General features: G+C 44.5%; 2 protein-coding genes across 8 annotated transcripts; both read left to right on the forward strand.

Moving 5' to 3' along the window:
* Positions 1-2,922: 2,922 nt before the first annotated feature.
* Positions 2,923-13,863, forward strand: LOC128757982 (NXPE family member 3-like). Of its 7 annotated transcripts, XR_008414419.1 has the most exons (9): positions 2,924-3,163; positions 4,350-4,409; positions 8,127-9,884; positions 9,983-10,462; positions 10,530-10,822; positions 11,039-11,103; positions 11,169-11,369; positions 11,473-13,600; positions 13,707-13,863. XR_008414419.1 is itself a non-coding variant. In XM_053863684.1 (6 exons), the coding sequence occupies exons 1-6, from the start codon at positions 9,768-9,770 to the stop codon at positions 12,024-12,026; spliced, it is 1,710 nt and encodes a 569-aa protein (XP_053719659.1). In that variant the 5' UTR covers positions 2,924-9,767; the 3' UTR covers positions 12,027-13,698. The 7 variants fall into 7 exon arrangements, 1 of the variants encoding a protein (XP_053719659.1); XR_008414418.1 differs by having other exon boundaries at positions 2,923-8,750; positions 9,744-9,884; XR_008414421.1 differs by having other exon boundaries at positions 2,923-8,501; positions 9,744-9,884.
* A 2,431-nt stretch (positions 13,864-16,294) lies between these two features.
* On the forward strand, positions 16,295-23,335 carry LOC128757531 (NXPE family member 3-like). The gene is made up of 7 exons (XM_053862887.1): positions 16,295-16,395; positions 17,393-17,531; positions 20,029-20,508; positions 20,574-20,866; positions 20,959-21,029; positions 21,160-21,354; positions 21,435-23,335. The coding sequence occupies exons 2-7, from the start codon at positions 17,415-17,417 to the stop codon at positions 21,986-21,988; spliced, it is 1,710 nt and encodes a 569-aa protein (XP_053718862.1). The 5' UTR covers positions 16,295-16,395; positions 17,393-17,414; the 3' UTR covers positions 21,989-23,335.
* Positions 23,336-26,949: the final 3,614 nt, after the last annotated feature.

A 26,949-nucleotide genomic window follows, 5' to 3' on the forward strand; every position in this document is an offset into this window, starting at 1 on the left:
AGGCCGCCGTCGCCCGAACCTTCCTGTGCGGCTCCCAGGCCGCTGTCTCCCGAACCTTCCTGTGCGGCTCCCAGGCCGCTGTCTCCCGAACCTTCCTGTGCGGCTCCCAGGCCGCTGTCTCCCGAACCTTCCTGTGCGGCTCCCAGGCCGCTGTCTCCCGAACCTTCCTGTGCGGCTCCCAGGCCGCCGTCTCCCGAACCTTCCTGTGCGGCTCCCGGGCCGCCTCCTCCCGAGGGCCCCTACGCGGCTCCCGGGCCGTCTCCTCCCGAGGGCCCCTACGCGGCTCCCAAGCCGCTGTCTCCTCCCGAGGGCCCCTACGCGGCTCCCAAGCCGCTGTCTCCTCCCGAGGGCCCCTACGCGGCTCCCAAGCCGCTGTCTCCTCCCGAGGGCCCCTACGCGGCTCCCAAGCCGCTGTCTCCTCCCGAGGGCCCCTACGCGGCTCCCAAGCCGCTGTCTCCTCCCGATGGCCCCTACGCGGCTCCCAAGCCGCTGTCTCCTCCCGAGGGCCCCTACGCGGCTCCCAAGCCGCTGTCTCCTCCCGATGGCCCCTACGCGGCTCCCAAGCCGCTGTCTCCTCCCGATGGCCCCTACGCGGCTCCCAAGCCGTCTCCTCCCGAGGGCCCCTACGCGGCTCCCAAGCCGCTGTCTCCTCCCGACGTCTCCAGCGTGGCTCACAAGCCGCCGCCGCCGCGGCCTCCCGACGTCTCCAGCGTGGCTCACAAGCCGCCGCCGCCGCGGCCTCCCGACGTCTCCAGCGTGGCTCACAAGCCGCCGCCGCCGCGGCCTCCCGACGTCTCCAGCGTGGCTCACAAGCCGCCGCCGCCGCGGCCTCCCGACGTCTCCAGCGTGGCTCACAAGCCGCCGCCGCCGCGGCCTCCCGACGTCTCCAGCGTGGCTCCCAAGTCGACGCCGCCGCGGCCTCCCGACGTCTCCAGCGTGGCTCCCAAGTCGACGCCGCCGTGGCCTCCCGACGTCTCCAGCGTGGCTCCCCAGTCGCCGCCGCCGTGGCCTCCCGACGTCTCCAGCGTGGCTCCCCAGTCGCCGCCGCGGCCTCCCGACGTCTCCAGCGTGGCTCCCAAGTCGCCGCCGCCGTGGCCTCCCGACGTCTCCAGCGTGGCTCCCAAGCCGCCGCCGCCGCCTCCCGACGTCTCCAGCGTGGCTCACAAGCCGCCGCCGCCGCCTCCCGACGTCTCCAGCGTGGCTCCCCAGTCGCCGCCGCGGCCTCCCGACGTCTCCAGCGTGGCTCCCAAGCCGCCGCCGCCGCCTCCCGACGTCTCCAGCGTGGCTCCCAAGCCGCCGCCGCCGCCTCCCGACGTCTCCAGCGTGGCTCACAAGCCGCCGCCGCCGCCTCCCGACGTCTCCAGCGTGGCTCACAAGCCGCCGCCGCCGCCTCCCGACGTCTTCAGCGTGGCTCCCAAGCCGCCGCCGCCGCCTCCCGACGTCTTCAGCGTGGCTCCCAAGCCGCCGCCGCCGCCTCCCGACGTCTTCAGCGTGGCTCCCAAGCCGCCGCCGCCGCCTCCCGACGTCTTCAGCGTGGCTCCCAAGCCGCCGCCGCCGCCTCCCCACGTCTCCTGCGTGGCTCCCAAGCCGCCGCCGCGTCCTCCCGAAGACCCCAGCCGCAACTTCCCACCCGCCACCTCCCCAGTACCCCAGCTTGTCTTCCGGGTCGCTGCAGCCCGGCTCTTCCAGTCGCTCCAATGGGCCTCCTCCTCCCCTCGTCTACGACGACCGTCCATCCAGGACTGGTAGAACACCAAGAGGTGTTCTTTAAGGGGGGGGTACTGTCATGGCTCCGGTTCCAGGCTCAGAGTCCTGGTTTTGCTTCTCTCCCTCTGCTCCTTTGGCACACGGCTGGAGCCCATTACACCCTGATTACTGTCTTCAAAAACACCTGGGCTCCAGCAACGTGTGCCAGATCGTTGTCATTGTTTTCCTGCCACTTCTCCTAGTCCCTGTGTGTTTCCACGTTCCCTTTGGTGATTCCTGTGATTTTGGACTCCTCTCGATCCCCTGTGGTAACTCCCGGTTCTCGTGTCTCTCCCTGTGTTCGGCTTCTGCGGTTCTCGTGTCTCTCCCTGTGTTCGGCTTCTGCGGTTCTCGTGTCTCTCCCAGTGTTCGGCTTCTGCGGTTCTTGTGTCTCTCTCCCTGTGTTCGGCTTTTACTTCTGTGCGCTTGCTAGCTCTTTTGTTACATTGTTTAACCCTGCTATCCTGAGTTAGTGTTTTTGGTTTCTTGCTGTTTGCCGCGTGTTCCTTGGTTTTCTTTTGTAGTTTATTCTCGGTTTCATTTGATTTAAGTTCATTTAACTCCCGGTTCGGTGACGCTTTCTGTTTTGACTTTTTACTAATTTTTGTGCACTTCTGTTAGTTTCATTACTGTTTTTACACTCTGCGTTTTGCTCTGTTTCTTCCCGGTTCGGTGACGCTTTATGTTCTATTTTAGTTTGTTTAATTATTAAATATTATTTATAATTCCCTCCTGCCTCCTGTGCCTACAACCATTTGCACTTGGGTCCTACACCACGTCCTCCTACGTGGCTTTAGCTCCCTCGTCCCTTCGTTCCCGTGACATGCGTGTGTGTGTGTGGCAGCTGCATGTGGAAGGGGTTGCCGGGGGAGTGAGACGTCTCTGTCGGAAGAAGAAGTGAAGAGGTGCCCGGTGCGTGTCCAGCTCTGAACGTGCGCTTCTGTGCAGTTTGGCTGTGACAAAGTCATAAACCAAGTCACGCTCTGTCCCAGACTTGCCTCATCCCTGTCCCAGCTCCAGCCCACAACAGGACATCAAACCCTGGAGTGCGCTCCAGCCTCGGAGGTGTGGAGACGGACATCCATCGTTGTGATGTTTCTTACGGGATTCTTCAGTGATAAACGTGCGGAATACATCATCGGCTCTCATCTATTTACAGCGCTGTAGAATAATAAAGACGAAGGAGCAGTGTTTCTCCTCTGGCTTTAATACATCGTGACTGTCATGTGTTTCAATAAACAGCACACAAACAGCGATCATAGCGTGAGCATCAAGACGTCCGTTCACACGTTTATTTCGAGTTGACTGTGGAGACAGACGTCAGAGTTAGAAACTATTCTTCTTCAATCAGTTCCAGAACAACCGTCAGGGATGATGAAATGCGGCGCTGGTCGCGTCTCTCAGCAGCACCGAGCAGGTCTGTAGATCAGAGGACTCAACGGCAGCAGCTACAGATAGAACATGAGATATAACATGTTACACTTGTCCAAACCAGATGGACCATAAACACTGCAAATGACAGTGAATCGACTATTTCTCTGTCTGATAAATGCTAGCGCATGTTAGCCACGGATGTTAGCCGCTCGTGGCTAATGACGGCGCAAAAACGTGATAAACGCAATAAAATGACTAACGGACACTTACACATTTGTTATCATCTCCAAAATAAGCTCCCCGCATTTGATAACACACCCCAGACCCGCATTAAGCACAAAGAATGCCTTAAAGGCCTTATTAGCATCGGCCAGCTAAATGTTCACTGTACGCTTCGACAGTGCAGTATGACAAACAACAGACAAACATCCATAACTGTGTTACAGTGTGAGCAAGTGATTTTCACTGGCAATCATTTTATTGAAAAACTATTTTCACCATACACAAAGTATATCTATCCTGTTTTAGCACTGCAGTTCACTTGTTTTGCTGCAAACATATATACAAATACACTTATATACAAACAACAAGCATATAGACATTTGTTTAATGATTTGCCAACGCAACAGAGACAGCGGTGAACACAAAATTGACTTACAAGTCGAGTAGAAACATGGCCACTTCAGAATCACGAGAAAATCCTTTGGCAGCTCTCAGTTTTCTCCAGGCTGCATCTTTGTTGACTCTTGTCAGAGATCTTGCTCTGTGGGTTTCATGCTTTCTCTTCTTGGACTCCTCACTACGAACTCTTGCTTCTGCCACGTGTAAATTGAAGTCAGCTCGTTGCCCGAGGTAGCCCTGCCCCTTTGCCGTAAAGTGTTGCGTTGGGGGTGGAGTTGGGGCTGTGACGCCACTCTCAGAACACGCCTCAGGCGGCCCGCCAGGGGAAAGTTACATACTCCAAGGGAGTGTTTAACAGAGAGCTGGAGGGTCTGACTCCGGGACTTTGGACTGTTCAAAATGAAACCTGTCATCTCAGGAAATCTGAAAATAATCTATTTATGTCCAAGTCCTACACGTTGCCGCTTTAAGGGTGAGAGGCTGGGGAAAGCATTATGGCAATAAGAGGTCCTCACAGAAATACTGAACCAAAAGTGTGTGAGTTTGGTTCAGTCCTTTGTGTGTTGCTAATCTTCAGTAACTTTTGATCTTTACTGTCTATTCTCCAGAGTAATCTAGCTGTCTTGGTGACAGCTACGTTTTCATGAAAACCATCATGCACAATGCAGGTATTCCATTTTCTATGTCAGTGAGTTTTTCACTCTTTCTATTGCTGTGTACACTCTTCTTAGTGTGGTTGTAGCATATGGTTGATAGAAGTTCCCTCTCTTTCTCTCCTCCTCCTCATCATGTGTTATTTCGAACAGTCTTTGCAAATGATCAAGTAGCAGTCCAATTCTGGCTCTAAACATGACTTGTTTGTTTCTCTACTAGCTCAGGGAATTTCAGAATTAAGAATTGTGTTTTTCTAAGAATATATAATTTGTACAAACAGTCTTTCTATTATATTTGAGAAATAAGGTAAATAATATTGGTGTCCAATTACTCATGTACTTCTTTGTGCAGGGGCTTGACCTTTGCGATCTTCATCCTTTGCAGAAATGTTGCAGATTGTAGAGAGACATTATGGTTGTACAGTGGATGTAAAAACCCGACACACCCCAGTTCAAATGCCAGGTTTTCCTGAAGTAAAAAAATGACAGCAAACAAATAATTTCACATTTTCCACCTTTAATGTCACCTGTTGCCTGTACCAATGTCAGTGAAAAACAAACTAAACCCTTTAGAGGGAGAAAAATAGAAAATAAAAAACTTAAAATAAACTGGTTTGGTTTTTTGTAGAAGCACTTTTGGCTTTTATTTCAGCATTCAGTCTTTTTGGGTGGGAGAATATCAGTGTCGCACATCTTGATGTGGCAATACTGACCCACTCTTCTTTGTAGATGCAGCTACGAAAATGTCAAGAAAAAGCCTACTAGAGCAGCTGAACTTTATTTGGGGTTGATCGGAGGCACTTTACATGGTGACAGGTGTGTGCTGGCTCCAGTTTCACATGAGTTTGAATGTAATTGGTCAAGTCTGAACACAGCTGCATCCCAGTTGTAAAAGGTTGTGCACACTTAGGTGACCGCATTATCTCAGTAGTTTATCTTTACTGCACCTACCTGAAAGGTTTCAGTTTGTTTTTCACTTGACTTGTGTAGGTCATATTGGCAATGTTCCATCTAATTTTTCATTTGTCTGAGCAAACACACAAAGTCAACTGGTCATCTGGACCACTGTGAGTGACCTGTCGTTGGCTGTGGCGGCGGCTGTAATTGTTTTTAGCGTTTAAAAGATGTATTAAAAAATATTTACAATTTGCACACATTGAGGAATGTACAGCAGCATAGAGTTGCCATTAAAAAATAAATAAATATATCATGTAATTACGTGATGCGTCCGTATTATGTAATAACGTGATAGTGATACTGAGTTGGAAAAGTCCGCCGAAGAACACCTTTGAGTACTCAAATGTTCGCCCGCATCCAAATCTGGCTCCGCAAGCAACCTGTCTACTCGAAGGATGCTACCTGCTACCAAACAGTAGTTCACAGAGTGTTTCCGGGTCTATATATCATGTAAAAACGTAATACTGAGCTATCACGTTTTTACATGAAACTGATGCATCTCATTTTTACATGATTCTGCGCAATCACGTTATAACATAACACGGAAGCATCACGTAATTACATGCTATGAGAGTTTCATGAAATAACGTGACAACTGATTTATTTATTTATTTATTTAAATGGCAGCTCTACGCTGACGTAGGAATGGAACATGTGTGAAATGTAAAAATAAAATAGAAATAAAAGCCTTTCAATTGTCTTTGATTTGTATAGATTCTTTACATATCTGTTCAACAGAATCATAATGTTATGTATTCACAATATATCAGAATCAGAATCAGAATTTAATTTATTGCCATAGTCAGTGGGGAGCCCACCAACTAGGAAAGTGTTTTGGAATAAAGTGCTGACAAAAAAAAAAAAAAAATAAACGTTTAAAAAAATAAAATAAAATAATAATAATAAAATAACAACAAGGCTGTTCACGAATTCAGCAATCTGACGGCCGAGGGGAAGAAGCTGTTCCTGTGACGGGAGGTTCTGGTCTGGATGGACCGTAGCCTCCTGCCAGAGGGAAGTGGAACATGGGCGTTGAGCTCCAGGTTGTTGTGGCTTCACCTCCCTCCTGTAAGCCGACTCATCTCCGTCTGTGATGCACCCGATGATGGTGGTGTCATCCGCAAACTTGATCAGCTTCACTGACTGGTGGCTGGATGTGCAGCAGTTAGTGTACAGAGAGAAGTGCCATGGAGAGAGAACACAGCCCTGAGGAGACCCGGTGTTGAGGGTCCGGGTGTCGGGAGACAGTCGTCCCCAGCCGCACACGCTGACTCCGGCTGGTCAGGAAGTCTGTCATCCATCTGCAGAGGGAGTCAGGCACGTTGAGCTGGCGAAGCTTACAGACGTCAGTGCCACCAGTCTGTAATCATTCAGTCCTGTGATCCTGGCCTTCTTGGGAACAGGAATAATAGTGGAGGACTTAAAGCAGGCAGGACCATGACAGGACACCAAGGAAGCATTGAAGATGTCCGTGAACACTGGAGCCAGCTCAGTAGCACAATGCTTCAGGATGGTAGGAGAAACTCTCTGTCCAGACCCGGAGCCTTCCGAAGGTTCAGCCTCCTGAACTGAGTGAGCACGTCCTGCTCCATGATGTCAAGAGAAAGAGGGGGGAGGTGAGGAGGTGAGGGGGTGGCTCATCAAAAGTGACTGTGATCGACTTTGCTGTCTCAGTGACATCGTTCGTGTTGGTGCAAAAAGGTTGCTCAAAGCGACAATAGAAGTTGTTCAGAGTGACCACCTTCAGCCCTCTCCACACCGCAGCGGAGTCATTGGCTGAGAACTGCCGCGTAGGTTTCTATATGAACGTATGAATCTGCCTGTTGTGAGACTTGTGAGTCGTGAGATTTTGTCCACTTGAGGCCACCGTATTCTGTGACTGCTCATCATGGAACAGTGAACCTGTGTGGATCAGGTTAAAATGGACAAGGAACAGGTTTCTTCCACTGACTACGCAGTTAATTTCCTGACTAGCCTGAAGTCTCTGTATTGTAGTCTGAAACCTGCACTGCAACGATTCTCTCTCCTTTTCGGAACTCCGCCGCACCGATTGGCTCAGTGCATGTGCATATTTTGACCAACCAAGAGTGACTTTAAGAGAAAACAGCTTTTAAACATCAGCCAGCTCCAAAAGTTCACTTCAAACAGCTGGGTCTTCTAGTTTCGTTCCGTGTATGGTGTCGCTCGCGCCGCTGCACTGGAGGAAAGGTGGAAAATGCCGGCGCGGAAGGATACACATGCTTTATGTGTTTATTTTATTATGGTTTTATTGGTCTAATGTCACAAGGCTTTATGTCTTGATGGCAAGAAGCCCCGTAGTTCAGAAATTGCAGTAACTTATATTAAATTCAGGATTAATTTTTGTTGCGCCGTGGAGATGTTTTTGTGCTCTGAGATCAGCAGTGCCAAATTGCGCACACACGCAGCTTTAAGTTGTGAAATTATTCATCTTGCTGTCAATTTGTAACATCATGAAATCCTGGCATTTGAATAGGGGTGTGGAGACTTTTTAAATCCAGTTGCAGTCTATAGATGCCATCACTGTCCTCGGATGTCTTGTTCTGCAAACTTGATACCTCACCCATAATGTCTTCCCTGATGACTCCACTCATGAACGTGGATCGAAGAGTCCACTCTAGCCTTCCACTGTAGACACTTGTATTCGCTTTGTGAGTGTCGGTGTAATGTTCACGAGGGCCTGTTTTCCTTCTATCACAGTGCCTCCAATGTTGATGAAGTTTGGAAGTTGTGTCTTCTATTTTTTTTCTTTTCCAGTATTCTGTCGAGTATCTTCCATATCGCCTTGATGGTGCTCTTATTCTGCTCCAGCTTACTACTGTAATAGTCCTTATTCGCCCTCTTAATTATAGCCGTCACTTTTTCTTGTATGTGTTATATTTCTTTTCTGGGGCCTGAACGATTTTTGCGATTCAAGTCAACATTGCGGTGCAATATATTGCGATTTTAGAATCGCAAAGGCTGCACTTTTGAGAGCAAAACTGTGCCGCCGAGCTGAGGTGTGCTTTCCCAGACCGATGTAGAACATTGACAACCAGTCATGAGCTGTTCTCTGCACTGTCTGATGCATGTGTACTTCCTTGCCCGTGGAGCCAAGTACAAAGCGTCACCAGCTCCATCGTTGCAGTGACAGTTAAGTATATTTGATCTCCTTTGCTTGCCTCCTTTGCTCTTACTGACTCCCTGCCAGAGTGATTCATGGTACTATACAAATGCGGAACACAGTCTAGAACCTCACAGTTTTGCCCCTCAACACATGGACCAGGGTAGTGTTCATATTATTTATTTTTCATGTACAGCTGTGTTTTGCTCCTTTCTCTGATTTTACTTGAGCAAATGATAGTCATAGTACCTTCCACTATCAGTGCACAGTAATAAAAGGTATTTCTTTTTATGGTTCGATAGTTCAATAAAGATATGTTATTCATATAAATGTATGCATTGTGTTGGCAAAAATAGAATAATTGAAACCTGGATCAGTTTAAGCAAAGTAGGAAATGCATTTAAAACAATTGGAGAGCAGTCATCTGTGTGCACAGAATCCAGTGAGGCTCTGGCTTCTCAGAGCTCAGAACACAGGTATAAAACAAAGATACCACAATTCATTGATGTCACGTTGTTGTCACAGTTAGCATCAGTGTTGTTGACATTGCTAGCGCTGGCTAGCGTCAATTCCTTCACCTTCCACTCATGCCACTATTGTCCTTGTCCATTTTTGCTCCCACCTTGAGGTTTACTTGTGGTTTATACAACTCACTCTCCCATTTGTTGTTGGTAATTACCACTGAATGATCGTGAAGGCAGTGGAGCTCCCTGCTTGCTTGGCCCTTCAGTTCGATGATCGAAGAGATTGTTGCAGGCCACGATGGAAATCTTTGTTAACAGGAATCGTGGAAGTTTGTTTTTTTTCATACACATTTTTACAGCATCTGAACACTTTATAATCATTCATGTCTTGTTTGTTTGGAAACTATATTAAAACAAAAATATATATTCCCCTCATCATTTTCCATTTTCCTACACATTTGAAAATGCTTCAGGAAGCCAATATGGACGCGGGTGAAGAGCTGCATGCGGATACACTGGTTGCCGACCCCTGTCCAAGACCCTTTGTCTTGAGATGAGTTCTGAGTCGTCATATACTTAGCAAATTCCATTAGATCTTCCATATTATGGGAAGAATAGAGACATTCATATGTCATCTAATATCTTTCTATATCTAAATGGTCGCACTGATCTTCTGTGCCAGAGTAGTTCTAGAGAGATGTAGATGCACTGTCTCAAAAAATAAATATAGATTTAAAAAATGTATTATTATTATTATTGTTAATACTATTCATAAAATGACAATAATTACAATATTTCACTTTGCAGCATTCCTCCGGAAGTGGACTCGGTATGAAGAAATATACCAAAATTGAAGGAAAAGGCAGCCACCATAAATGTGCTAAAGTGTGCATGTTTGGTGTGGTCGTCTTTTTCCTTGTTCTCCTGTCACGTATGTTGGACAACAAGGTAGGCATGTGGTTATTTTATTCATTTCCATCCCATCCCAAAAGCTTTCTCATGGAGACACATTCAACTTTCTGCATCTTGTCCATCTTTCATTTTAGGGTCAAACGAAACCTCCACCTCCACTGGCCATGAATGCAATGAAGAAAGCTGGCCACAACATTGTTGCCCAAACTAGTCAAGCTGTTCCTCCTAAAGACGTCGCTTACTGCAGAGTGCAGCCTCATTCCCTTCAGGATGCTGTGGAAGAGCGCCACCTACTGGAATCCAATGTTTGGCCCCAGACTCCATCTGTACCAGAGAATTTTTCGCTTAGCGAAACCAGCAACCCTCGAGGCAGCAACTTTATCATTCTACCCAAAGACGTTCAGCAGCAGTGGCACGTTGGCGATGACCTTAAAGTTCTGATTAAAATGAAGGACTTCAAGGGAAATCTGAAAAAAACTGGAGGAGACTTCATCACTGCCCGACTCCACAACCAAGCACTACAAGCTGGAGTCACTGGAAAGGTTGTTGATCATCTGAACGGCTCCTACTCTGCTGTGTTTCCCTTACTCTGGAAGGGAATGGCAGAGGTTGAGGTCAGATAAAAAACACAATATACTGTCAAATGAAATGTAATAAAATAGAAATGTTTTTCTTTATAAGGTGACTTTAATTCACACCAGTGAAGCCATTACAGTGCTGCGCAGAATAACCCAAGAGCGTCCAGACAGAATCAAATTCATGAGCATCTTTCGCCAAGGAAAAAAGACAGAAATGAGCACGTGTAATATCTGTCTGCGTGCCACAAAGGAGCCCATATGTAACTACACTGACATCAAAACAGGAGACCCATGGTTCTGCTACAAACCAAAGACTTTGGACTGTGACACAAGAACCACACACACCATGTATAGGTTTACTCCTGAATTTGGGCCCTACACAAAGCTCTTTCAGAGGTGAGCCTGCACAGCAGTTTTGTTTCGTGTTGCCCCTGTCGAAGAATGTGCTATAATTCCCAGAGGAGTCCAACTGAATCACAGAGAAGCCCAACACACTCATAACTTTATTAGTCGTGCAAAGTAAGAGTTTAATTGTGATGGGAAAACGGTTCTCATTCCACACACGACAAGAAACATTTGCAACTATTTTACATGTGTTAATTTTCTCCACAGCAAAGTCAACATGAAAGTTTTTATTCCTCCATCCGGTGCTGCCAGAGTTTCGGTATTGCCAAAAGGTGAAGACACATTTGCCTGCCTGCATACTTGTTGGACCAACAATGCTTTTTCTATTCCTGGTTAGAAATACGTGTGTACAACAGTCCAAAGATCAGCCAGCCTGGTTACTACTACCAGGGTGTGTGGAGAACCTTGAGTGGGCCGCCGGTTCAGCAGTTTAACACTCCCACAGACATCGGTCGATGTTTGCAAAACAAAATGCTGTTCCTGTATGGAGACTCCACAGTCAGACAGTGGTATGAATATTTAACGGCGACAATAAAAGGTGACACGTTCTCTTTTTTTGCTTTTCACATCAGAGTTTGCTTCAGCCAATTGCGTTCTTGTTATTGTTTGGATTCATGAAGGACTTTCTGCTTCATTTACAGATCTCAAACCGTTCAACATCAACAGCATGGCAAAGGTTGGACCTTATATGGCTGTTGATTATCAAAGAAACACAATCGTGAGATTCCAGATCCATAGCATCCCTCTTGTACACGGCCCGCCTCCGGTTCCTGTGGCTGAGCTTCGCTATATCGCCAATGAACTGGACACCTTGGTTGGAGGAGCCAACACCGTTGTGGTTATTGGAGTTTGGGCTCACTTTGGCCCATTCCCAACGGAGTTTTATATTCGACGGTTGCAGAGCATCCGAAGGTCTGTGGTCCGACTGCTGAACAGAGCTCCAGACACCCTGGTTGTTGTCCGGACTTCAAATCTGAGGTATTTGACGACTACCATCGCATGGACCAACAGTGACTTTGCTACAGTGGAGCGGGACAAGATCCTCAGGGCTGTGTTCAAAGGTGTGAATGTCCGCTGGGTGGATGCCTGGGATATGACCTTGGCCCATTATCTTCCACATGAACTTCACCCCAAGCCCCCCATCATCAGGAATATGGTGAATGTCCTCCTGTCCTACATCTGCCCTGGACACTAGGGTGAAGCAAATCAGTCTGTTTGTGTTGACGGTGAAGCAATATTGTCACATGGCCAAACAAACGTCAAGAAAAGATGTGGAAGGAGGTCACACGAATGTTATTCCCTTTTTGGGACATGTACCCGTGACAGATGGCTTAGTCGACCGGGGATGGTCCCATCTGTGTATATTGTGACAAAACTAAACAAACACCAAGGCTCAGCCTATCGATGAAACATTATTAAACACTGTGTGAGTGGGTTTATGGTAGCACAAGGTGAAATTTAAAGATCAATGTTTAATTATTGCAATTATTAATAGTTTAATAAACGGTATAATTGTCTTTTCTTCCTGCGGCAATAAAACTGTACAATTCATCCCTGAAAAAACTACAGTGACGGATTCTTTGGCCCTTTTTTTCTGTTCACTCTGTCCTTGAATCTGCTTTTTCTTGCACATTGTTTTGAAGCTTTTTTTTGTATAGCTTTTTGCACTTTATAATATTATTACTTTCTATTTTATTATGATATGTTGTGTACAGAGCCTGTTAGTCAGTCTCGTAATCATTTACTTTGTCAACAGTGCAGCTGAGAACCTTGGACTTATTGTATCTAATGGCTTGCTTGACTCCTCCCTGTCGAGTGACAACATACAGTGACCCAGCAAGCCTTCAACGTCCTCAGCAGATGAAATTTGGGAGAAGAACCAGAGTTTTTCCACTCTTCAGAGTTTGTCAAATATCTATCTCAGCCGGGTTTAAATGGTGTCACCATTGTTTTTAAAAGTACGACCACGATACGTTCGATACTTGTGGATTTAAGTTGGATTTGGTTTTGTACATCACTCTCCTCTTGTGGTGTTCTTTTTTTTCGCTCTGTCCTCTGCTTTGGGTGCTCGTTTAGATGTTTCTTTTTGCACAAAACTCTCTCTGTATGCTTTGAAATATTTACCGAACATAACAAAATGTGCATTAGCCCTGCCCATTGAAAATGCTTGTTTCCGGTGAACAGAGTCAGCATAGTGAGGAGGTGGGCGGGTTTAGACCTGCGCTGAGTGACTCACATCTGACGCCTGTCAACATTTTCACTTCCAAAGCACAAAATATTGTAATATGGTCCTTGTGGCAGTTGCTGTCATTTTTTTTTATGGAAAACAGAATTGTGATTGCAATGAGTTCAATGAGTTAACTCAGATATTACCCCTGAATTTACAGGTTTGTGCTGCGCCTTTATTACAACACCGGGCCAGATCCGCTTCACTTGTATCAACGACTGCAGTTACATGACGGTGCAGAAAAACAAATTACTGCTTAAGTATTGCTACTGGAGAGAAATTCACATTTCTCTTAGTCGGACTGCACAACCTGGATAATGCGGTTAATAGCTTGACTAAGATAGCATGTAGCTGAGTATGTCATGTCCCCTCCTGTTTGGCTTTTATTTTGTATGGACACTTCCCCGTTTCCTGTGTGTGCTTTGTCTTGACAGGTCGGGCACGAGTGGCAGCTGCACCTCATTTCCCCTGATTTTCCACAGCTTCTTAAGGAGTAGCTGGATGACAGTGCAGCGCCAGGTCGTGAACGTTTTCCATGTGCGGTATGCTGGACTTTTCATTATTCGGATCTCTACTTTTCCTCCTGGACTGCCTTGCGCCTGAGTATTTTTGTTAGTTTTATCCTGACTTTGATTTCTCATTTTCTAGTTCCTGTTCCTCCTCGTGCCCGATCTTCCTTTGTTTGGACTTTGGACAATTCCTGACCTCAATCGTCATTTATTCTCCGTTGGAGACTCCTTTAGTTGTCGTTATGGACTTTGGACTGTGTCCCGTTTGTGTTGGCTGACATTTTTGTTTATTAAATGCTGTGTTCTGTTAACTGCCTCGCCTCTCTTACTTCCTGCGATTGAGTCTCCTCTCATTTCTGAGCCTTGTGACAGAGTAGCTGGACTATGAGCGGACTGGGTGATGTGCGGCTGCACAAGCTTCAGCTGCGCAGCGGAGATGAACAGGCTCTTCAACTGATATTCGACTGAACCTTTGATACGAGATGTGCTTTGTAACCAGATGTGTATTGTGTGACAAACCTGATATCAACTGTGTTTGGTAACTCACAACGACACTGATCTGCAGATTGCAGCTCTGTCTTTGATGTCCTTCGCTTAGATAATGTTTATCGTTAGATCCAACAAGAAGACTGGTAGACGTGATTTCTTTGTTTTAGGAGATGGCATTACGGCCACAATAGCAAGCGTTAGCATGATTGTTACTATGGTGATCAAAAGCGAGACAAAGGATGGTTGATAACTTATAAATTCGATAAACACTCGGCGCACTCTCTGCAATGGACTAACATACATGAAAGTGACGAGGCCGTGACGCTGCGCCGCGCTCTCCAGCTCCGCGGCGTTTGACAGCAACACCGGTGTGTGACAGTTGTGGAGAGTTTGGTGGACTTTGGTTCACGATCGTAGTTTTAAACTTATTTTCAATGCAGAGAACCTTTGATGAAGACGTAAATATTTGAATAATATTTGCTTACCTGATGCTTCGCAAATTTAGTGGATCCTTCAGACTACAAGTCAGTCGATGAAAGCAAAAGTGGATGGAATGTGCTTTTTGAAGAAAAACACCAAATTCAGACTTTGAAGACTCTCAAGCATCAACGTCAGGGCGGAGCCAGCATGACAGGGACACCACACTCTTACTCTTGAATCATAAAATATTGGCGCTCGGTAAAAGGAAGTCAGCCTTGCTCGTGCTTTCAATATTCAATGAATATTTCCCCTCACGCAGCATTAGGCACCGCTCCACCGGACTGTCCAAACACACTGCAAAAAATACATTTAAGAAATTGTTGAAGTTAGGATTGAGCTCCAATAGTTTCCATACTTGAAATACAATTACATGTCACTTGGTATGAAAAGTACCTTATGATCATGAGCCTCTCGCAAGGTGCCATTGACTTGACGGAGCTGTGGTCATGGTAACAAAAGGTACTATACATACCAAGTCATTGAGCAATGAGGTCAAACAAATGTAACACCTGTCTTGCTGCAGCTGGAAGAAAAAATACAGCTGAAACTGATGTGACGATGAGATGTCAATGACAGAAATGTAAACAACCTAACGGCTGTGAAGAGGAGGATTATGACCCTGTTCATATAATGATTCATGTCAGACGGATTATCTCCGAGTTATGTGCCAGATCATAAAGCTGACTCTTTATGACCATTTTATGTACTAAAAGGCAACACTGTATGCAACAGCATGGCTTTTGATGACCTTGAAATTTAAACAGTATCATGCAGGAAGGGTTAGCGGCTCTGTCAGTATCAGGATCTCAAAGAAGGAACGAAGTCAGAAGGGACAAACACAATGACAGTGACAATGAACAGTATTCAGACGTATTTCATTTCCCTGACACTCGAGGTTAAATTGGGAATCACATGGAATGATAGTTGTAATTGCCAGATGGAACAAATATGTCGCACCAATCCGACAATTTCACATCACGCTAACTCTGGCATCATGAATTTAGGACAGTCCATTAAAAACCTGCAACGATAAATATCCCCCGCCATAATATTAACATGCCCTGCACATCAAGTACGATTCAGAACTGTTTCCCATTCATTGTTGTGGCCGCAGTTTAAATCGAACGGTCAACCAGAGACTGACTGAAGTTCTGTTTGACTCAAGTGAACAAAGATTGACTGAATCGCATGATGTAATAAAATCTTTACACAATAATTAATAGCAATTGAAGCACGAATTTCCCACGCAAAAAACACAGTGTCGTGTAATTTACAACGAACATACTTCGATTATTTATTCCATAATTTTACAGTAATAATCATCGAAGTATTTATTTTTGTTCAGAATATTTGTGGGGGCCATGTTTGTTACACGACATCCAGGGAAAGAGGCTCACATTACGTTGCCAACAATTTTTGCAATTCTGTCTCTGGACGAACAGCCAAAAGAATAATTGTATTTATATGGCTTTGTTATAATTCTGAATGAACTATTGTGCTGTGTGTGAGTGGCCAGCGAGCTGCAGTGCATTGCGGGGCCTGCAGATGGCGCGCTGGCTGCGACTTTGGTCCCCGTTCGCTGCCTGATAGTTCACATTATTGTACCGAGGTTGTGCAGCACCGTCAGGTGCAAGTAGTGTCTAGGTCTTTCATTATTGCGAGTCAAACAATTCATTGCTCAAGGGAAGCGCTCCTCTCCTCGCTGTTTAAATCCCGCCGTCAGAGGCGCTGTTGAGGCGGAGGCAGACAGAAGCGGACCAGGCTGCTGTGTGGTCGGTGATCCAGTACCTGACAGGTATAGCGTCGAAAGAGGCGAAAAAGCGGGACTAGATCCCGTTTCACGGCAGGAGACAATTCAGGTATGTGGCATTATACATATTTCCCGGTGTTAAAACAATGTCCGGCAGCGTCGGTCCACCTGTGTCGCTGCGCACCTGGTCGTGTCGAGATTGACAGATTCGGACTCGGCCAATCCTCCACCACATCCGAGTGCGTGCGACTATACCTAGTTACATTTCCAACGAAAAAAATGGGTCGCTTGAGCATGTTGGGTGGAAGTAGTTTCCAAGTGAGGCTTCAGCTGGGACGTCAGATAAGGGGTGATTTACAACTTATGTGCTTAGGAAACGAACAATACTGACAAAAAAACAACAAAAAACGTATTGGTTTAAATTATACATAAACCTGTATGTTAATATTCAGCTTTTATTTGGTTTATATTGTCTGTTTTAAAGACGTTAAAACACTAGGGATGTGACTGAATCCAAATAAAAATGAACCGACTATATACCGATATAGATACCGAATACAGCATGTGACTTTTTTACGTTTTTAACCTTTTAACATTTTTTTTAATTGCATAAATATTCGAGGATCATTTTTAAACGATTTTCAGGGAAAAATTACATTGTTTTAACGTTTAAAAATGACTTTAAATAAATCGTAAATAAAATATTTTAAAAAATATACCAGTTGCCTTTGCTTTGCTAACAAGCAAACAACTTAAAATTCTTGTCCTTCTTACACAAATCTGCTTTGCCACGCTAGATAGGCTAATTGTGTTTGGTTTAACATTTGTCACTGCAGGTTACTTCTGAGGGATTTGAGAGAAACGGTGACTTGCGTTTTATTTTGACAACATTACAATTTAGCATGCACTTTTGTGAGCTCGGCTTCCCAACTCTTTGCCAGGAAAGGGATTTGACATTGCATCTTGCTGTTGTCATGTGTCCAAAAATAATTGCTGATATTATTGTTTTTATTTCATATTGTCACGGAAAATCTTGATATGTTTGGAAATCGATTTGTTTCCCCACCTTTATTTCTTTTCCTTTTAATATGTCATTGTGTTCACAGTGCTGAACTTTGACTTGCCACCATGAAGGAGGAAACCAAAAAGTCGACCACTCCCTCCAGTCGAAAGTGTGTCACATTTGTAGTGGTCCTGGCCATCTTCGTCACAGTTTTCCTGCTGCATTCCATGGACGACGTCAGGGTGAGAACCTTTCTCTTGACTCTTAACTGCTGATTTGTTGAAATGTTCAGTTTCTCTTTGGCTGGACGTTTATCTGTCACATACTGAGAAGAAGTACACTGTATCTGTAATGTATCGCAAGCATGATGTTATGCAAAGAAATGTAAGTTAAGTAAAGGTGTATGTAAATAGCATGTATTATAGAAGATTGGAATAAACAAACGATAACCATTACTGACAGACACACACACCCACGCAGCTCAATTCAGACATGACAGTTGTGACTTCAGCAAAATAAATCAGCTTTCATGTGACAGTGGAAACAAAATGTGCTGTTACTGTAGTGTCCATTTGGATACGTGTTTGTGAGCTCATAGGTACCACCGTTTGTTTTGAAAACTCAGATAGGCAACTGGCCGAGCTATGCGGCGGGGTACTGGTTGGAGAGGCCCTGTTATGCTTTCCATGTTTTAAGAGTTGTCTATAGTCTTAGAAGATATAATAGAGGTAGAACAAAGAACATTGTACTAAAATATGAATAAAGACTATGAACTCTGCAACTGACAAGAACAAGGACAGACTGAAAGGAACATCCAAACCATGACAGCTCAGTGACTCATTTGGCACTGTGACATCAAATAGTTTTGGCAGTACCTGTTGAAATGTTGTATTTCACGTCAGTCTGGTTGTTATGAACTGATAAACTGGCTTGTTTAATGCTTCATTGCTCGGGTGATTCGTGTCAAACCGGAATGGAGACATCGGCACGGCTCATTGCCCATTTCTGTTAGAGGATTTAAGTGCACCAAAAACATGTAATAGATTTGTTGAAAAGGGTCAAATGAAAATTGAAACGCAATGCACCGAAATGCAAATGTGACTGAAGCCAAATAAAAATGAACCGAATATATAGTTGTCTGTTTGTTGAACTTGTTTATTAAAGGCCAATTTTCAACTTGATAGATTCCTTTTATCCAGAAAAAAGCCCGTGGCCACTTGCACTGTGTTATGGTTGATAAACAGTTCTTCATCTTCCTTCTTTGGCATAATTTTACTCTATTTTTGGGAGTTAACGGAAAAATCACTGCAATTTAGAATGTTTCATAACAGTGATTACCAGGTGTTTTCATTTTGGGATCATGTACTGAGCACTGCATTAAGTTTTAAGCCAACTACAAAACAATGAGTCAGACCTGGGTCCGCTACGACTGTCAAAGGTTTCAAGTGAGTCACGTTACGCTACACGTCACGTTAGCGGTTAGCTCTGTTCTCTTTCAGTTTACAGCTATTTAGCCTGCAAGCCTTTCGCCGCACCGGGCGCAAAAACATTTCTGACATACATGTCCACTGCGTGGAATTAGTTCACGAGCGCAAAGTACAGTAAGTATGTAAGTTATGCGTTAACACAGAGCACTGTTGGCCATGCACGGCTTCTTTCCAAATGAGCCTTGCTGCGTCGCAAAATCACACACTTGTCCGGTCAGGCGCCGTGATTTCACTGTCTCGTTGACATTGAAATGCGCACTCCCGTCTATGGAAACTCGCTGCAAGTGCGCCATGGACCAGAGAGTTGCGCAACCCATTTTAGCTACCGCAGCGTACACAGAAAAACAGCCAAAACATAGGAAAAGTGAATTGGATGGATATTGAAGAGTTGTCGGACCAGAAACGAAATAAAGACAAGGTGCAGTAAATCTGGTTTGCCTTCATCAAGAACTCATGAGATTCAACTCACGTTGTTACTTATAGAAGCTAGTGTATATGGGGAGCATTATGCAGTAGTATGAGCTCAACAACAGAGTGTAAAACTGACATTCAGTGCGTTTCATTTTCTAGGCCGAAGACCAACATGAGCGACTGGAAGACAGATGTCGAAAGAACACCTAAACAAATTGAAGACTTGTGTGTAAACATGTGTGCCATTTTGTGTCAAGTGCAATAAAAGTGTAACCCATATAAGCCTTGCGTACAATATTGATACCATCAAGCTGTTGTCAAAAAAATAACTTTTTATTTTGAAATTAAACCAGAACACCTGTTGCTTGTACTTGTGGTGTGCCACAAGGTTCCACTTTAAGTCCCATTTTATTTTCCGTCTATATGCTCCCTCATTGATCCAGTGTCCCCACCAGTCCTTCCACTGCTGTGCATGTGTCTCGGGTTTACTTACTCATATAGTGTCCTCAAGGTGTGGCTGCAGTCCAAGCATGCTTTGAGTATGTCACTAATTCTATGGCTCCAAATTTTCTGCACATGGCCCAGCAACAACAGAAGTTTTAATCTTTGCTTCCCTGATAGCTGCCTCGGCCTAAAAGGTGGCTGTGTTTGAGATATTTAAAGACATTGTTGCCCGTGAAATTGTCACGAGTATTGAGTTTGGTTTTCAAATCCAGAATTTGGTGTAAAATGTGTAGTCACAGTTTCCATGTGTTTTTTTTTGAAGGCGGTAATCTATAGTGTCATTTCATGATGTTCTCCTCTGCATGTCAATAAGACTCCTCATTTTCTCTCCTTCCAGGGTCCCAGGAGAGTCCCATCCCCCATGGCGTGGCAGTTTCAAAAAGGAATCAACAATACTTTAGTCTTTCATAAAAATATATCTGCTCCTCCTAAGGATGGTGGCTTTTGCAAATTCAAGCCTCTTTCCAGTGAAGATGCTGAGGAGGAGCGCCACCTGGTGGATTCTGTTGCTTGGCCTGAAACTCCTTTGCTCAGGTCCAACTTTTCCTTAGGTTTAACCAGCAACCCCCGTGGAAGTAACTTCACCATTCTTCCCAATGATGGCGGGCAGCAGCGTTACGTCGGCGATGTGCTCAAAGTTTCTATAAATATCAATGACTTTTCGGGAAATCCTAAAAAAACTGGTGGAGATTTCATAATAGCCCGGCTCCACAACCCAGTGCTACTTGCTGGTGTTGTTGGAAAAGTTGTTGATCATCTCAATGGATCCTACACAGCTCTATTTCCTCTTCTCTGGAATGGAAGTGCGGCAATAGAGGTGAGATAAATTGAGGTGACTCAAAAAAAGCGAAGAACCACTTTTAAGTGTTGTCATTTCCTCAGGTCACTTTAGTTCATCCCAGCGAGGCCATTTCTTTTCTGCACAAGCTGAACAAAGACCGTCCAGACAGAATAAAATTCGTCAGTGTTTTCCGAAATGGAAGGACAACTGAGGCATCCATATGCAACGTTTGCCTGCGTCCCAGGATGGTGCCGATATGCAACTTCACAGACATCCGAACGGGAGAGCCGTGGTTCTGCTACAAGCCAAAGAAGCTTGACTGCGACTCCAGAATCAGCCACACCAAAATCAAATCGGCCATTAATATCGGGGCCTATCAAAGGCTCTTTCAAACGTAAGCTCTTCTTTGTCTTCTTCGTGTCAGTGGTTTGATGAATGTTGTTGAATGTTGCTTTGTTTTCTGCTTGCATGCCACGGCTGAACTAGTAAAATCAATCTGAAAGTTCCTATCCCATCATCTGGTCCTCGAACTGTGCGAGTGATGTCACGTGAAAGAGGTAAACATTCTGGGCTCTTAACTTGTAGCTCAACGTGGCAGAAAAAACGTCGCACAGTCTTTTACCAACTGTATATCATGTTCAAATAAAAAGAAAGCGATGTCACCCAGGGTCTTCTATTTCATTACAGGCAAACAAGTGGCGAATGAGAGTTTTGGGCTCAGTGGTTTTTATTATAAGGGAGTGTGGAACTCTTTGAGCGGTGCCAAAGTTCAACATTTCAACAACTCCGCCATCAGTCGATGCCTTCAGGGCAAAGTTGTCCACCTCTATGGAGACTCCACCATCAGACAGTGGTACGAGTACCTCACTCAAAGTCTGCCAGGTAATAATCCAGTCGTATCTTTGTGAACACCCGACATAGCTTGAAGAGATCGTTTGATGGATCATCTGCTTCTTTTCCAGATCTCAAGGGCTTTGACTTACACAGCTTAAAAAAGATTGGCCCTTTTATGGCGTTAGATTATAAAAGAAACACGTTTGTGGATTTTCAGTGCCATGGTCCGCCCATCCGTTTTTCTCAAGTCCCCATTCCACAGCTAAGCTATGTGGCCAACAAGCTGGATTCAGTCGTCGGAGGAGCAGACACGGTCGTTGTTATTGGTGTCTGGTCTCACTTCAGTAGTTTTCCCGTAGAGATTTACATACGACGGCTGCTAAGCATCCGGAAGGCTGTGGCGCGACTGCTAGCAAGACAGCCCGCCACAGTGGTCGTCATACGGACAGCAAATCCAAAAAAACTATTGCTTTATGAAACACTGACCAACAGCGACTTCTACACGATGGTGCGCGACAAGATCCTCAGGGCTGTGTTCAAAGACACAAATGTCCACTGGGTGGATGCCTGGGACATGACTGTGTCTCATTATCTTCCTCACGAACTTCATCCTCAACCTCCGATTGTTAAAAATATGATTGATGTTCTCTTGTCGCACATCTGCCCTGTCCCAAGTGGCTAGGTACTTCTTCAGCAAGAACATTTCTGGATTGATGTCGTCTTAATACCACACAGTGCCCTCTTGTTAACTTAAAGGTATTTATGAATGAGATGTTTTTAAACTGTTTCACAATTTTATCTTGATACTTTATTTTAATAATGTTGTCTTGCATGTCTCTGTTAATGTATTTCATCATTGTTGGGCTTTATGTGGAGCAGTGCCACAATAAACATCCTAGTGCCACTTTCCCCACCATAAGTCATGCATTCCACCTCAGTACTGATCATGAGGATGATATACTGTATTTGCTTTTGCAAACTTGAACCCATTTCAAGTACTCATATTTTCAATGGAGGGATTGCAAAGTGTAGAAGGATATGGCGATGACCGGTAACACTGATGTTTGGAGATTTGCCTTGTAATGTTATGAAAGAGTATTTATTTCTCAGTGTTGCCTCAAAAAGTACTCACAGAAAGAGAGTGAAAGCTGCGGCCACGTCACATATTTTTAAATTGATATTTTATGTACGTATTTTTATGCAGAAAAATCAGCAGATAATCTTGCATCTGTTCTACGTCATGGTAATAGGACACAGTTTGAAATGGAACTTATCAATTGATTTGGTATGTTTTTCACACACAAAAAGAATGTTGTTTCTCATCCTCCACCGACTGCGTATTTTCTGCATATAAACAAATTGCAATTGCTGGGTTAAAGTTGTCATCAATAGGGTTATAGCTCAAACATGATTTAATACTATTTATCAGGATTGATGTGGAATCACTTTACCATTAATGGAGCGAATGTTTACATAAGAAGTTTTCAGGGCATTAGGACACAACGCTGTAGCATTTAGAAATGAAGGCATTTTTTGCAGCACAATGAAAATGTTGTGCAGGTCTGTCTTAGAAATGAAACTTGAAATATGACCCCACCCACTGTGAAATTAGAGGAAAAAGTCCAACAAAGCTGTGCCCTCAGGGTTTAGGGTTAAGGTGAAACATCTCCAATATCCACCGCTGTGGAATGTTTATTTTTTCTTTGTATTCTTTGTATTTGGAGTGACACCTGGGGTGGTACTCTCCCATGTCCATACATTTGGAAACAAAACAGAATATTGTGCAAAAGGGAAGAACGTAAATCGGACATAATGCATTGATGAAAAAAGGATATATTGGATAAAACATATGTACGTAGCCCTGTATTATTTAATAATGATAGAAAGAGTAGGATAACGCACTTGAGTGTTTTTTAGTTGGGTTCCGTTTAATAGATGAAGTGGCGAGCAATTACACAAATCATATGATGAAAATGTAAAGGAAACAGAATGTTTGAAATGCGTTCAAATTGTTTACATTATATATCTTGTCTTGGGTCGAATAGTGACAATCCAGGGAGTGCTCTATACTTGATCTCTTTTGTGACAAAATAATGTCAAAACTGAAACTGTTATAATAAAGATGTTTTTTAAATATGGGACATGACAATTGATGTGCAATGTCTTACATGATGTTTGAAATATCACCAGAAAATGAGTTGTACATCTACGGGCCCCATCGGAGTCGTCGATGGGGCCAAGAATGGTGTTATTTGTAGCACCATTACGCCTCAACAATTATCTGCGAGCACTCTGCATCATCTCTGTGTGTGCCCTCTGGTTTTCTTTCTACACTCGCTTATGGCACAGTGTTATATTTGTGCCAAAATGGCAAACAATCACAGCCCGGAGAAAGCGTGTTCCTGATTGGTTTCGTCTCCGATGGCACCACGAGCATTAGCCAGGTTTGAAAACTGTCGCATTCAAATGCAACAAGTCTCAGAACAACGACTGAAAATATCATTTTACGTGGTGTGCTACATCTCGATGGGGCGACTAACTTGATATCATACACTGTTGCTAAGTTGAGTTCTTTCTGTCCAACTGGGATATTGCTGTCACGGATCAAGGACGTGGAGCGGGACCCAAGTGCAGTGGTGAAAGTCACAGGAGCCAGGAGCGAGTCAAAAATAATATTTTAATGTTTAACAAACAATAAAACCACAACTGAAAACGTCACCGAACCGGGAGAAACAAATGAATTCAAATCTCAGGAACTAGAGGAGAAATCACCGGGAACTAGCGGAGTCGATCACAGGAACTAGAGAAGTCGATCTGGCACTCGTTGCTGGAGTCCAGGTGCTTTGTACTCAGGAGATCAGGGGTTGATTGGTTGAGAAAAACAGCCAAAACATAGGAAAAGTGAATTGGATGGATATTGAAGGGTTGTCGGAGCAGAAACGAAATAAAACAGAGATAAACTTGGGCGGTGCTTTCGTGAGATGATGTGGACTCCAGGATGGCCTCGGACTAAAGCTGGCAGGTAAGCGCCTACATTAATGCGATTGTCATGTGAGCATTGGACTGTCATTTGTGTTTTGTGGACAAGTGTGATGACAAATAGTCATCTACTGTCGTGTTTATTCAAGCGCGTCTGCGGAGAAGTGGTTTTCATAAAACCAACTTCACTGCGCTGTCGATTTATTGGAAACACGTAGCTTGTATGTGGTGCGTTCTCGTAATAGTGGCGACACTGCATCCGGTTAGGAAAAACAAACACACACAGAAATTATGTATAAATTGGCTCCACAGGCAATTGACATGCCAATGTCGCTAGTTTTCCCGTTTCATTAGCAAGTCCAGACATGGTTATTGTCATCTACTGCTGGCGACCCTAAATACAGTGATGGTTACCGAGAGAGCTAGTGATGCGTCGATGAGGTTTCATGATACACTGGTGGATGTAATACTGGATTCACTTGATGAACTAATTTCCTTCCTAGTTCTTTGCAGTTACTGTCTTTTCTGTTGAAATTATGTTTGTAGTCAAACTGAGATTTCATTTGGGACATTTTAAAGAAAAACAGCTGTGAATCATTTACCTGAAACATTGCTAATCAAAAGAAATAATGTTTCATAAATTTCCTGCAGAGCTGGTGGTGCACTGAAAATCCGCCTGGATACACCACCAACAATGACAACACATCCCATGGAGATCAGCGTCACCTAGAAGAACATGAAGAAAAGGGACGTCATTGCTCAAACTCTGGCGATTGCTAGTCATCTCAGCTTGAAGCAGCTTGTCGGGTGCTGACCGCTGCCCATTTCAGCGTGTATTCTCAAGGACCCAGTGGCCTTCACTGAGTGCTAGGCACGAGGACCCTTTCATGTGAAGGTCAAGTCCAGGTCCACGGCTGTTTAAGTGGGTGAGTATTTATTCTGCAGTATTGATGTTGTTCATATATTGTCAATATTTACAGTACGAAGACAAGTCGTTGAAAATAAGTCGTTGAAAATACATATATATAAATAAATAACACACTTCCGAAGAAGAGCCTCATCTTTTTTTTTTTTTTTAACTTCCACTTAGGTCCGTCCTTTTGGTCACACTGTGTGGCACCAGAATTCACAGCACATTCTACTGAAGTTGGGACGCAAACGTGAGAATTCTATCCCCAAACAACTATGCAAACATTGAGTTGCTCTTCAAGATGATGGGCATGGTTGGGAGGTTGATCATTTTCAAGATTTTAGACACCTGCTGTGTGGACACTGTCAAGGATTTCTGGAAAGAGAAGCAGGCTGCGATCATTTCACGGCTTGTCAGTCTTGTTGTGCTGGGTAAGTGAGAGTACTGGGTAGATTTTACAGATGAAAATGCTTTTTGTTCGTAAGGTTATGGTCAACTGGAGAGCCCCGGAGTATTACGATTTTCCTCTTTGGCCTTTTACCCACCTATCGTGAGATTTCTTTTTTCCAACTCAGGGGATGTACAAGTTACCCGGAATTTGCCAAACCCTTGCTATGATACCTCATTACCCTGCTCACAAATATATTGTATCCTCAAGCTCTGATAAAGTTGGCTGCACTATCTTACTCCGCACCAATAAAGATGTGTGTAACTACTTCTGGTTTTGTGCCAGAATGCCTGGCAGCTATGACGTCTTCTTTCTAAGTATCAAATGAATCACTGAATCATCATATTGTGTAGTCATGATTGTAGTGTGCAATTTCCTTTGAAAAGTATTGTGTTTATGTTGCTTTTTACTGTATTGTCACAACTGCTGCACATAAAATCATTGCGAGCTTCGCTGGTGGCTTTGCTTTGAAACCCAGTCCGGGATCAGCAGCAGGTAGGTTTTACTACTTTGATTAAATTCACCTTTTTCATCATCTCCAGTACAGGAAGCTGTTCACCAAGACGTCACGTCAGTGGAGTCACTACACTTTGAAGGTCGACAAGACAATACTTACATTCCTGACCAAGGCATGTCATGCGTGTCAAGTCTGAGACCTGATGACGCACTGCAGTGTAGACAAGGTGCAGTAAATCTGGTTTGCCTTCATCAAGAACTCATGAGATTCAACTCACATTGTTACTTATAGAAGCTAGTGTATATGTGGAGCATTATGCAGTAGTATGAGCTCAACAACAGAGTGTAAAACTGACATTCAGTGCGTTTCATTTTCTAGGCCGAAGACCAACATGAGCGACTGGAAGACAGATGTCGAAAGAACACCTAAACAAATTGAAGACTTGTGTGTAAACATGTGTGCCATTTTGTGTCAAGTGCAATAAACGTGTAACCCATATAAGCCTTGCGTACAATATTGATACCATCAAGCTGTTGTCAATAAAATAACTTTTTATTTTGAAATTAAACCAGAACACCTGTTGCTTGTACTTGTGGTGTGCCACAAGGTTCCACTTTAAGTCCCATTTTATTTTCCGTCTATATGCTCCCTCATTGATTCAGTGTCCCCACCAGTCCTTCCACTGCTGTGCATGTGTCTCGGGTGTACTCACTCATATAATGTCCTCAAGGCGTGGCTGCAGTCCAAGCATGTTTTGAGTATGTCACTAATTCTATGGCTCCAAATTTTCTGCACATAGTCCAACAACAACAGAAGTATTATTCTTTACTTCCCTGATAGCAGCCTCGG

The sequence above is a fragment of the Synchiropus splendidus genome, chromosome 4 (genome assembly GCF_027744825.2).
Source record: "Synchiropus splendidus isolate RoL2022-P1 chromosome 4, RoL_Sspl_1.0, whole genome shotgun sequence".
In the NCBI taxonomy this organism is placed as follows: domain Eukaryota; kingdom Metazoa; phylum Chordata; class Actinopteri; order Syngnathiformes; family Callionymidae; genus Synchiropus; species Synchiropus splendidus.

What these genes read in the sequence shown, in the direction of transcription:
- LOC128757982 (XM_053863684.1), top strand. Translation starts at nt 9,768, where the DNA reads ATGAAGAAATATACCAAAATTGAAGGAAAAGGCAGCCACCATAAATGT. An exon ending in TACACAAAGCTCTTTCAGAG is followed by an intron (nt 10,823 to 11,038) that starts GTGAGCCTGCAC and finishes TTTTCTCCACAG; the next exon opens with CAAAGTCAACATGAAAGTTT. An exon ending in TTTAACGGCGACAATAAAAG is followed by an intron (nt 11,370 to 11,472) that starts GTGACACGTTCT and finishes CTTCATTTACAG; the next exon opens with ATCTCAAACCGTTCAACATC.
- LOC128757531 (XM_053862887.1), top strand. Translation starts at nt 17,415, where the DNA reads ATGAAGGAGGAAACCAAAAAGTCGACCACTCCCTCCAGTCGAAAGTGT. An exon ending in ATTCCATGGACGACGTCAGG is followed by an intron (nt 17,532 to 20,028) that starts GTGAGAACCTTT and finishes CTCTCCTTCCAG; the next exon opens with GGTCCCAGGAGAGTCCCATC. An exon ending in CCTCACTCAAAGTCTGCCAG is followed by an intron (nt 21,355 to 21,434) that starts GTAATAATCCAG and finishes CTTCTTTTCCAG; the next exon opens with ATCTCAAGGGCTTTGACTTA.